The 13,056-nt window shown below is 40.0% G+C and overlaps 1 protein-coding gene across 3 annotated transcripts in view; it reads left to right on the top strand.

Annotated features, from left to right (window-relative positions):
* Positions 1–1,315: 1,315 nt before the first annotated feature.
* The window catches only part of LOC135544489 (G protein-coupled receptor kinase 5-like), a 77,531-nt gene continuing 65,790 nt past the window's right edge, over positions 1,316–13,056 (top strand). The window contains exon 1 of one of the 3 annotated variants that reach the window (XR_010456342.1): positions 1,316–1,793. Coding sequence is in view for 1 of the 3 variants with exons in the window: in XM_064972143.1 (XP_064828215.1) it covers positions 1,742–1,793 (52 nt within the window). In the remaining 2 variants the exon portion in view is untranslated. Of the gene's footprint in view, positions 1,794–9,767; positions 9,814–13,056 lie in introns of those variants that run through there. The other 2 variants (XM_064972143.1, XM_064972155.1) reach the window with 2 other exon arrangements.

Here is a 13,056-nt window from a genome sequence, read left to right as displayed (position 1 = left end):
AGTAAAAGTTGGAAAATATATAAATAGTAATGTACAGATACCCCCAAAAAACTTCTTAAGTAGTACTTTAAAGTATTTTTACACCACTGATTCCCAGTCATGTGAAATCCATAGATTAGGGGCTACTTAATGTATTTCAATTGACTGATTTCCTTATATTAACTGTAACTCAGTAAAATCTTTGAAATTGTTGCATGTTGCATTTATATTTTTGTTCAGTGTATATAAACCTATTGTAGACAGGCAGAGCATCACCAATGGTATAAATATTGGTATATAAATATATATATATAAATACTGGTAGGTCTATGAGATCTTGAGATCATACGATTTTGTATTTAATCAGTTTTTCATAATTATGTCAATTAAATAGAACTAGGTTAGTTTAACCAAACCATGTCATATGAAAAACAGCATATGACAGCCAGACACGGATACGCTATGGTCGTCACTAGCGTCTATACCAGAGAGGAAGAGGCGAAGAGGGAAAATTGGGCCCAAAATCTGTCTTCTCCAGCAGGTGACGTTTTTTTCCCTTCACTAATCAAGCGAGGAGTTTTTGTATGGAAGTCAATGAGAGAGTATTGAATTTGGTGAACAAAAACATTGAATTGCTTATTTGCTACGTGTGGCTTATTTGGTCGAATATAAATTTCGTTATGCTTAGGTTGTTATGAGTGTCCTGATATACGTAGAACATGTGACTTCCGGGCAACTTTGAGAAAAAAAAAACTTTACATCGGAGTTGTGCCTGTTGTTCACCCGATATCTGCCCTCTCATTGGCTAGAATGGTCCCACCTGATCTTGACTCCTCCCAACTGACTTCCATTTTTGAAAAAAATTAAAATATTTCCGATGTTTGAGCGGCCACTTGAGTATCTGGTCAATATAAAGGATAATACGTGTCTTTAACCACAAGTAATAAACCCTGCGCATTTCTTAAATGTATCTTCTTAAAATTGCAAACCTTATTCTAAACCTTAAATGAAGACAAAAAAGCTAATTTTTGTTGCAAATTTGACTTTTGTGCCAGTGGAATCTGACTTTGTGGGTATAGAAGTTAGTGGAAACCAATACTCTATTAACGTACATACGTCATGGGCCAATTCCGAATGGATGTGTGTGCAACGGGCGGTGGAATGGAATATTGGAACCAATTTGGCGGTTGAAGATTAGCGAACCCCTACTACAAATCACTCAATTTATATAGGCTGTGCGTTTAGCCCCCCTGCCAAACGTGGGGGATATTGTTGGCCAAACCAAAAGAAAAAAACAAGCCCATTTTTTTATTAAGCCTTTGCACCGAGAGGGGGAGCACCTTGATGTTCTAGTACACTTCACCAACTCCCCCCAGTGCTACTGTGCTGTGCTTCAGCCGCTGTTAGGAATGCGTTACTAAATGATGTAGGTCTTGCCGTGGTCTCGGGCTGTATTGATGGCTCAACCGTGATCTATCCTTTGATGGGATTCCGCGCCAAATTACGCACGAAACACAACGGTCTTCGGAATTGGAATGGAAATGCCCTCCCAACGCTGCATTCGGAGCCGACGATATGAACCATGCCTAGTTAATTTTACAAGGATTTCTCCTTTATCCAGTGTGTAGACCGTGAACGAGTTTGAAATGTATACATTTTATTCGGATTTGGAATAAAACGAAAAGCAATTCATCCGTGAAGAGCGAGGTGTTGCTGTCGATTTCTTTTTTTAATCTATTCAGCAAATATCAAAGAATTTTAGATGGAACTGGAGAATATTGTGGCCAATACGGTACTGCTAAAAGCAAGAGAAGGTAGGTTTTCAGCCTAATACAATTACTGGACAATTTTTACGCATAGAAGTGGTTTCGAATTCCATGTGGCGAATGCTACAGTGATGTAATCTACTTTGGCTGAGAACATGATATTTATACATGCTATGCTCTTCAATCGAGCCTATAACATTCATCATCATCATCATCAATATCAAACAACATGTTTTATTGGTTAATTCTATGCTTTTAAACTGTATATTATTTCTCCTTATCTCCATTGATTTCCATAGCCTATTTCCAGGCCTAATATCAGTTTGACAGCTCTTACGTTACGGTGTGGGCAAAGGTCTTCAAATGCAACAAAACATCTAAATCAAATTGTTGACTGCGTGATTTATGATTAGACTATTGAGCAGCGATGAAACTGTAACCATTCAGCATTGCTAGAACTGGGGTCAAACTCTGATCTGATGATCATTTGCTTCAGTTGGCACATTTATGATGAAGAAATGACGTGATCTGAATCTAAGTTGCCATGGTGGTCTCCGTACAGCGAAATGCAGCCTGTTCCAATTCGCGACCCCAAACAACCCTGCGATTGGACACTTAGGTTCTGTCAATTTCATATTTACCGACTGTTTGCATCTGTGTTCAGCAGGTGGACAGTTTTAGAGTCGGGCTGCTTTGTTGTTGACATTCTTTGATCAAACAAATACGCGTATACCTTCACTTTAGACTCGACCACTGATCGAACTGCTGAAATTAATGACACTGCCTTAGGTTACTAATGAGAATGTTTTGGCTCTTATCTCGTGTTAATGCTGCAAGCTTCCGTCTATCTGAATAAATATTACAGAAACTGACCAGGCTGTGTTGCTCTTACTCAGAGAAACACACCCACACACTGTTGTGCATGGTGTAATGTGGCTATGGGTTCCTTGGGCTGCATTGGGTCACAGACAGAGACTGATGTTTGCAGTCAGTGTACCACTTCTGTACAAGGGTCCTTTGTTGTTTTGAAATGCTGGTTGAAACTATCTTATTACAGTGTAAAGAAACACCAGATCACAGATGATTCCAAAGAAAATCAGAGCATCAATCATAATCTCTATAGCACAGGTCATGTATTTGGCAACTAGTCCTCAGGTGATCCAAGAAGATTAAAACCCAGTGGGGAACCGCGAGGCCTAAGGATGTGTGTGTGTGTGTGTGTGTGTGTGTGTGTGTGTATATATATATATTATGCATATTATGTATTATGTATATATATTATGTATATGTATATATATTATGTGTATATATATATATATATATATATATATATATATATATATATATATATATATATATATATATATATATATATATATATATATATATATATATATATATATATATATATATAATATATATTATGTATATATATATTATGTATAATATATTCTTCAAGGTAGCCACCATTTGCCTTGATGACAGCTTTGCACACTCTTGGCAGTCTCTCAACCAGCTTCACTAGGTAGTCACCTGGAATGCATTTCAATTAACAGGTGTGCCTTGTTAAACGTTAATTTGTGGAAATTATTTCCTTCTTAATGCGTTTGAGCCAATCAGTTGTGTTGTGACAAGGTAGGGGTGGTATAGATAAGATAGCCCTATTTGGTGAAAGACCAAGTCCATATTATGGCAAGAACAGCTCAAATAAACAAAGAGAAATGATAGTCCATCATTACTTTAAGACATGAAGGTAGGCAATGAGGAACATTTCAAGAACTTTGAAAGTTTCTTCAAGTGCAGTCACAAAAACCATCAAGCGCTATATTGAAACTGGCTCTCATGAGGACCGCCACAGGAAAGGAAGACCCAGAGATACCTCTGCCGCAGAGGATAAATTCAGTAGAGTTACCAGAGTAGGTGAACGGATAATCTCCACGTGTGGTTCCCACCGTAAAACATGGAGGAAGAGGTGTGCTGATGTTGGGGTGGTTTGCTGGTGACGCTGTCAGTGATTCATTTAGAATTCAAGGAATACATAACCAGCAGGGCTACCACAGCATTCTGCAGCGATACGCCATACAATCTGGTTTGCGCTTATTGGGTACTGTGTGTATATATTTATATTTTTAAATGTATATTTCATCTTTACAATAATTGTAATGATCTTCTGATTTAATCTCTTCAGTTTGTATTGGAAAGAGAAGGGTTAATACTAAAAAGAAAATATGTAATCAGGATTCTCTTTGGTGGTCTCAAGGTCGAACAATCTAGATAGCTCAGCCAGCCATTGGCTAGGCTTTCAGAAGCTGGACAGAAGGCCTCTGCCATTCAACTGTATTGGAGCAGAATTTGGAGTGACAGTGGAATGACCCAATCACATTTTGACTTTCAATGGCAAAAAAACAGAAAAGTAATGTGTCTAGGCCAGAGCTCTCCAACCCTGTTCCTGGAGAGCTACCTTCCTGTAGGTTTACACTCCAGCGGCAGTTGTAATTTACCTGATTCAGTTTATCAACCAGCAAATAATTAGAATAAAATGCGCTAGATTAGAGTTGGAGTGAAAACCTACAGGACGGTAGCTCTCCAGGAACAGGGTTGGAGAGACACGTAACGACAGAGCACAAGAGAAAATAATCAGTGGAGGAAGCAGTAGTTTTCCCACGCTAATGCTAGTATCGTTAGCTAGCTTGTGTTGTAGTAGTGTGATATTGAAAATGCTAGCTTGTGTTGTAGTACTGTAACAATGGCGATGGCTGCAGCAGCAGCTGTTATCATCTTCAGGGTGGATGTTGTAGCTAATTTGTTAGCTACACCCTTTTCAAGATTAACTTTCAACCTTTGTTTACAAATTATCATCTGGTGAGTGGAACTGTTTTTTTTATGCAGCTCACGTGCTGTTAGGTATCCCTTTGAAAATAATGACTGTGAAACATTGTTCCATTTAAACTTTAGATCACTGGTTAGTGTGACGGAAATATATTTGCAATGGGAAGTAAAAGCTGGTTTGTTCATTTCATTTTTTAAATGAAATGGTTGTGCTTTTGTATTGTTATGATTTCATGGGGCCTACTGGAGTGAATGGGCTGTGTATTCTTTATAATTATTTCATGCTCTGTGTGACTGCTGTTACCTGTCTATCAGCCGTGTCTATGTGTTTTACAAAACTGTCTCTCCTTCAGCGCCATGGAGTGCACAGGTATAACGGTCACTGTCCTTTCAGCAACATAAACCTGTCACCTTCGATGTGACACTTGTTGTTGTCACCAGTAGTGATTTTAGCATGAAAATCTTGGTGGGGCAAAAAAAACAAGTTGGATGCATGCCAGTAAAGCCACAACACTAAACAATACATTAATTGCACTATAATAGTGACAAACGGTGCCCACAAACTGTTAGGGCCTTCATAAAGCTGTACCAACAGCAGTCCCAACATCTTACTACTGCTACACCTGGCTATCAGTGGAGCCTTGTCTGGCACCGAAACAGTTCATTCAGCCTCATTTACTGCTTTTAAAAAGAAACAGCTGATATGGCTGACTTGATTAAACAAATGTGGTTTCTAATGACAGTTGAGATGTACAAACTATGGCGTAAGGGGATGACAAGCGGATAAGTGGCAATCGATAATTTAGATTAAGACATTTATGAGCGAGCTAGGACGGACGTTAAACAGTATAACTATTTGTTTAGCATTTTTGAAATGTACAGTGACAGAATTCAGAACATGGGCTGTTCTTACAGTGTTCTTCCTTGTACACCAAGTCAGAACCTTAGGATAAATAAAGGGGGCATATAAGCAGAAATTGAAAGCTCTTACAATATTCAATGATTACAATTCTCTAAAATAGATTATAGGCTACAGTAGAACAATACGTGAAATTAAGAGGGGTAAATAGACCAAATTATTAGGGTGTGGCACATGGGCCACTAACATCTTACTATACAACATACACCTAGTATTACTTCCTTAGCTGCAGTATACATATGTCCCTGGCATTATTACATAATTTATGAAGCAGCATACAATAACGTTACATTTTTGGACTCACCTTGTTGTGCTGTGTTCACTTGAACAGGAAGGTGGTGCGGCGGTCCTTTTGTGGGAAAATTTTGTCATCAAAGTCTGTCATTCTCTGGATTTATGGTGCTTTCAAAACAACTGGATTTACAATTCCAAATTGGATGACCGTTCAAAATGTATTTTCCCAGTCAGAGCTTGTTTATTCCCAACTTCCCAGTTAACTTGACTTGACTTCAGAGTTCAAGACTTCACAGTTCCGAGTTAACAGTTGTTTTGAGCGTGGTACAAATCATGCTTCATTGACATCATGGCCAATGTTGAATGGTTATCATTTCAAATTTGGAAAAGAGCCTCTTAATCACAGATTTGGGACCACACAGCCACTGTCACTGATTCCTTCCAAACCACTCGTTGAATTTGCGATTTCCAATTTGTTGTGTAATTTGTTGTGTAATTTGTCCAATGGCCGATGAGCACCGATACATTTGATCTGTAATTTCTCTTCATTATTTCTCTTAATTTCACAAGGATTAAAAAGGATTTGCCAGTAGATTGTCAACTTGATTCATGATGATGACTGCTAGCTAAGATTGTGAAAGTATGATTGACATGATCAGTCCGATCAAAGCTACTGTACATATAACGTGATTTGATGTCATTTTATCTGTGGCCAACGACCTTAAGCTTTCTTGGATGGGCACTTCTAATGTAACATCCGAATGGCTAGAATTTTCAAGGTCTGCTCTTACACTTGGCAGTGACGTAAAGTCCCCACGAGTGACAAAACACTGAGTCAATCACAGTGCAACGCTCCATATTTTCTGCTGGCTTGCCCCACTACCACAGAAAACACTGAGCTAGGTTGAAACACATGCATTTTGGAGCTGCCTTACTCAAGAAAACAAAAAAGAGACCATGTTTATATGCAGCTTTATTAACTCAATGATATATCCTATTTTTTTACATTGTTTGCAAATTGATATGTGACACATATTAATGCCACAATAACATGCAAAACAGGCAAGCCCCCCCTCCCCACAATTTTTAAAAATGTATTTTATTTTTGCTAAAAATGTGCGGCTCAAAACGGGTGGGGCCCTGCCCTGAATGACGGGTTGCCACTGGTTGTCACTATTGGTGATGGTGGTGTTATGCTACCATAGGTTGTGTAAACAGTGTGTTTTTTTTGTTTTGCTGGTCGCATTATTTTATGCTGGGTGTCACGTGTTGTGTCCATGCCGGTTCTATCTCTGTGTGTGTGGCAGCCTGAAGCATGGCCTGTTTGTTTCATAATGTCATTAAAAAGCATTGCTCCTCCTTCACTAGAAATAAAAAGGGCCCGACTACAGAATATATAATATCGGACGCATCAAGTGATGCTATGTTTTCTGTTCTTGATTATTTTTGGGGGGGATACAAAGTATTAGAATATTTTTGGTACCTCTGAATGCTTAGGTCTTATAGTCACGGTTCGCCGCTGTTCAAACCCATGGTATGACAACCCATGACATTCTTGTCATCACAGCTGCTCTATATCCGAGCCAGCATACGGGTTTGCAACTTGGCACAGTGTAAACCATGATCTGATACATCGCTGGCAGACGTGATCAACATAGATTTTCCCTGTGAAGAGCTGTGGTATAAGATTTTGGTGAAGATGGCGCCATAACAACTGATCGACTGTTGAGCTTTCTTTCACGATTCTTTGCTGATTTCAGTGTGTTGTATATTGGATCCATTGAGTGCTTAGTTGTTTAGATTTGGCCTGGTAATGTTAGAGTTACTAGGGGCGTTATCTGACAGAGCACATAGTGTCAAGGGTTGTGTGAATGCCTGTTGGAGTCTGCTGTGTACAGGGACACTCCTATCTGTGTGTGTACGCACGCTGATTGAGAGGTCACAGACCAAGGACATAGCGAGAATGGGGAAGGGAGAACCATGTTTATTCCTGTTTATTTATGCAAGTATGTCTCAGCCAGAGCTGAGCGGAGAGACACGCATTCCCTGTCCAAATTCTCCCAGAGTAACAGAGACAACAGGAAGGCCTAGTTTACACTGCGCTTCCAGTGTTTACGCCAGTGTCCTCACACTTCCGAAATCACTGAAATAAAGTGAACCCTAGCCAAGCAGAGAAATAAAAAGCCATCAATATCCCCTTCCTTCTGCAACGCTGACCAGAGAGAAGGAGAGGCCCTCTTCCAGTACTTGGTAAATGCATCTCTCTGTTCTGCCTTCTTCCTTTTGAAGTAAGTAATCATCACTAATCTGACATGACTGGTTTGGTCTAAGCGTAAACTTTAGCCAATTCAGTTATGTTAGGTAAGTGATCACTCCAAAGAAGGATTTGTAAAAGGGGCCAGAGGATGGATTTGAACATATTCGGGCCTGCTGAAGAGGACATTTGATGATGTCACAGTTGAGATTCCAGTAAGTCTATCTCACCTCCTCTCTCAAATACTAAGCAATAACGGAGTAGCGAGTAAGACCTGAGTATTATTCAGAATCTGGAAAAGGCTAAACACACACACACAACAGTTACATTATTACACTGAGTATACCAATCATTACGAACACCTTCCTAATATTGTGTTGCTCCCCCCCCCCCCCCACACGCCCTTTTGCCCTCAGAACAGACTCAATTCGTCTGGGCATGGACTCTACAAGTTGTCAAAAGCATTCCACAGGGAAGCTGGCCCATGTTGACTTCAATGCTTCCCATAGTTATGTCATGTTGGCTGGATGTCCTTTGGGTGGTGGACCATTCTTGATACACATGGGGAAACTGTTGAGAGTGGAAAACAGCAGCGTTGCTGTTCTTGACTTAAACCGGTGCACTTACTACCATACATCGTTCAAAGGCACTTAAATATTTTGTCTCACACTCTGAATGGCACACACGCACAATCCATGTCCTAATTGTCTCAAGGCTTACAAATCCTTTAAATTGACTCCTCCCCTTCATCTAAATAAAGGTTAAATAAAAAAATCAAATCTATACTGATGTGTTTTGAGTACTCAGTGTATATCATGAATGTAGCCTACAGTGTTAGCTGAAGTGAAAGGTTGCATGCAGTTTTGATGACAGATTGACTGCGTTGTGGTCATCCAATCTCCATCCTTTTCTCCCTGGTGTCCAGTAATTGTGTCTTTGTGGAGGATGCTGAGGGGATGATGCAGTGAAATCCAAATGTCCATTCAGCCATTTCACCTCTGCTGAGGATCACCTAACAGCTCCTATTACCAGTCACAGACCACAGCATTTCAGAGATGCTGACATGTTGAACATAGAAATGTTAAAGGTACAATCCATAAGAAGTATTAAAGGTACAATCCATAAAAAATATTAAAGGTACAATTCATAAGTTCTCTCTCTTGTTCATAAGTTCTCTCTCTTCAAATGAAAACACAATGACTGCGCTTGTTGTACTGTTCCGTTGCGTTTTTGCTTTTGCGCTTAAAGACCTTTCCCCTCAGTCCTCCAAAAAGGGTTAAGACCACAAAATGTTTTTTACGTTGATCTTTTTAATAGTAGTTTGAACATTAGGAAAGCAGAAGTGTGTGAACCCAGTAGGTGTTTTACCTATGACTACCCTGAAAGGGTTATACACGGAGTGTACAACACATTGGAAACACCTTTTCTGATACTGAGTTGCACCCCCTTTTTGGACTCCGAACAGCCTCAATTTATCAGGGCATGGACTCGACTAGGTGTCGAAGGCGTTCCATAGGGATGCTAGCCCATATTTGACTACATTGTTTCCCACAGTTGTGTCAAGTTGGCTGGATGTCCTATGGGTGGTGGACCATTTTTGATACACACGGGAAACTGTTGAGCTTGGAAACCCATCACCGTTGCAGTTCTTGACACAAACCGATGTGCCTGGCTCCTACTCTGTATTGCAAACATACACAATCCATGTCTTAACTGTCTCAAGCCTTAATAATCCTTATTTAACCTGTCTTCTCCCGTTCATCTACACAGATTGAAGTGGATTTAACAAGTGACATCTCCAAGGGATCATAGCTTTCACCTGGATTCACCTGGTCAGTCTATGTTATGGAAAGAGCAGGTGTCCTTAATGTTTTGCACACTCAATGTATAACAGCGAGAACAGCAGTGTTTCTGTTAAAATACAAGGCGTCACGTTTACTTGATTTTTAGGAAGCATTTCTTCAGAAATCCACTTCCTCTCTGTGCTGAGCTGTGGAAGGGAGGCATCTCCATTACAGGTGTGTGTGTGTGTGTCTCTCTTTAAGGAATGTATGAATTCCTGTGTGTATGTAATTTGAGATAACAGATTAACATCCTTCAGTAGACCCTGAGTTTATTGTGTGTGTGTGTACGCGCTTCCCCATTCATAACTCTCACATTGGCAGCAGCCGTGGAACCGCAGCTTAAATGAACGCCAACAGCCGTTTTAAATGAAGGCCGGTAAAGGGAAAAGTTTGTTGTTGAATCCAGATGCTTTGTTGGTATTGCAGACTTGTAGCAACTGAACTGAAGCCTAGATGCCAGCCTGAGATTTTTAGGTTCATGCCTAAACAACAAAACAGTCTAAGGACAGCATTGCCCATCCACTTCTTCTCTGTTTTCAGATAGATACCCCTGCCCTTGTAAGTGAGGAAGGTTAAACTAAGCTATGTTGAATGGATGACCTTTAACCTGAGGCAATTATGCCATGTTAAGCAGCTGCTCTAAATTAAAAGGGTGTTCTATAAACTAGAGCGTAGGGACAAAGTGTTCTAGAATAAAGGAACAAGTGTTCTATCTAGAATGAACGGCAAACATGTTCTTGACCATAGAAAAGTGTTCTTGAATGAAGGAAAAGGATTATTGATTGTCTGATCAAAACAAAACAGATTTTAGGTCCAAACAGACCCTAAACCAAAACCAAACATTGTAGAACAAACAACAGTGTAGTTACACCGATAAAAGGTAAGAATTCCACTCATTTCTACTGAGGAGAAACATGGCGAGTAAATGGTAGCCATCTTTCTCTAAAGCCAGCAGCTACCTCTGACCTGTACTTGACCCCACACACGCCTCTATGCACAGCAGTGTTATTGGAAAGGTCACCATATATTTCCAGGCACAAGATAATATAGCAGTTGGCTGAATCGGTGTGTTTTACTTCAGCAGTCTGTAGTGTGGTAATAAGACAAGGAAAATATGACATTCTTCAAGGTGATTTTGAAAGAAAGAACAAGGCGGATAGATGAAAGGAGACTACCTATATTTCCAGGGAGGCTATACAGTGGGAAGGGTGAAATGGTGTGAGCCACCAACTCTGTCCCTAAATCCAGTGTAGTCTTTCATGTCATAGCTGACTATTGTGTAACCATGTCCATTCTCTCTTGTAGACTGATTTGTGATGGGTGAGTGGTTGGGTATACTGGCAGTGCCCTCGAAGGAAAGGGAACATTATAAAAGTATTACTAAAATGTTTCAACAATTTTGGAAAGGGGAAATTACAATTACAGTTTTACTGTTAGTTTTTACTGATAAACCAAATTTATATGATTTATTAAGTGATTAAAACCTGTCATTCTTTTACGAAATCAGGAGCACAATGACTAAGAAAATCTAACAGAATGACTGCAACTGAATTGGCTGCAATGGGAATTCATAGTATTCACAGACCACAGTTGGGTCTCCTGCTACTGTCCTCCCTTCCACTGGCATACTCTTATGTTCAGCTCATAAATGTTTTCTTTCTCTTTCGGTCTTGTAGTGGTCTAAGCAAGAGTGTGAAAACAGTCTGGACATTTTCTCTCTTCTCACTCTCTCTCCAGCTAATGTCACTTCTCCCGGCTCTTACTGACACCTACACATGAGCCCCACTCTCTTGCTTTTTACTGTAACCAGCCCTCTCACCCACTGAGCATCTACTGTCACCAGACATCCATAGAAGTTGAAAAGTAGTTGAAATTTGGTCAGTCCCAATTTGAGCCAGTCAGTAGAGTAAAGAAAGTAGAGTTTAGTATTGGGCAGTACAATACAGTGCTGTAAAGTAGGGTTTAGTATAATAGAGCACACTAGAGGAGAGTACAGTAATTTAAAGTATTGTTCTTTACTGTACTGAACTACAGTGCCTTCGGAAAGTATTCAGACCCCTCGACTTTTTCCACATTTTGTTACGTGTTACATTTTGCCTTATTCTAAAATGGATTAAATAAATAAAAAATCCTCAGCAATCAACATACAATACCCCATGCTTGCTAACCCGGCCTGCTAACTGCTAGCTTGCCCTGGTCTACTAGCTGCTAGCTTGTTTAGCTCCGGCCTACTAACTGTTAGCTTGTTAGCCTGCTAACTGTCTGAATCGCCGTGTCCCCAGCCAGCCCAACCACTCACTGGACCCATATGTTCACTTGGCTACTCATGCCTCTCTCTAATATCAATATGCCTTGTCCATTACTGTCCTGGTTAGTGATTACTGTCTTATTTCACTGTAGAGCCACTAGCCCTGCTCAATATGCCTTAACCAACCATGTTGTTCCACCTCCTACATATGCAATGACATCTCCTGGTTTAAACATCTCTAGAGACTATATATCTCTCTTCATTACTCAATGCCTAGGTTTACGTCAAATGTACTCACATCCTACCTTACCTTTGTCTGTACACTATGCCTTGAATCTATGCTATCGTGCCCAGAAACCTGCTCCTTTTACTCTCTGTTCTGAACGTGCTAGACGGCTAGTTCGTATAGTCTTTAGCCGTACCCTTATCCCACTTCTCCTCTGTTCCTCTGGTGATGTGGAGGTTAATCCAGGTCCTGCAGTGCCTAGCTCCACTCCCACCCCCCAGGTGCTCTCATTTGTTGACTTCTGTAAACATAAAAAGCCTTGGTTTCATGTATGTTAACATTAGCTGTTAAACAGCCACAACTAACATTGAGTGACTGCTGCCAACACACTGACACTGACTCAACTCCAGCCACTTTAATAATGGGATTGATGGGAAATGATGTAAATATATCACTAGCCACTTTAAACAATGCTACCTTATATAATGTTACTTACCCTACATTATTAATCTCATATGCATACGTATATACTGTACTCTATATCATCGACTGCATCCTTATGTGATACATGTATCACTAGCCACTTTAACTATGCCACTTTGTTTACATACTCATCTCATATGTATATACTGTACTCGATACCATCTACTGTATCTTGCCTATGCTGCTCTGTACCATCATTCATTCATATATCCTTATGTACATATTCTTTATCCCCTTACACTGTGTATAAGACAGTAGTTTAGGAATTGTTAGT

Source organism: Oncorhynchus masou, chromosome 1 (genome assembly GCF_036934945.1).
Source record: "Oncorhynchus masou masou isolate Uvic2021 chromosome 1, UVic_Omas_1.1, whole genome shotgun sequence".
Classification (NCBI taxonomy): Eukaryota; Metazoa; Chordata; class Actinopteri; order Salmoniformes; family Salmonidae; genus Oncorhynchus; species Oncorhynchus masou.
Note: the sequence above shows the minus strand (reverse complement) of the source record. Positions and strands in the feature narration are given on the sequence as shown.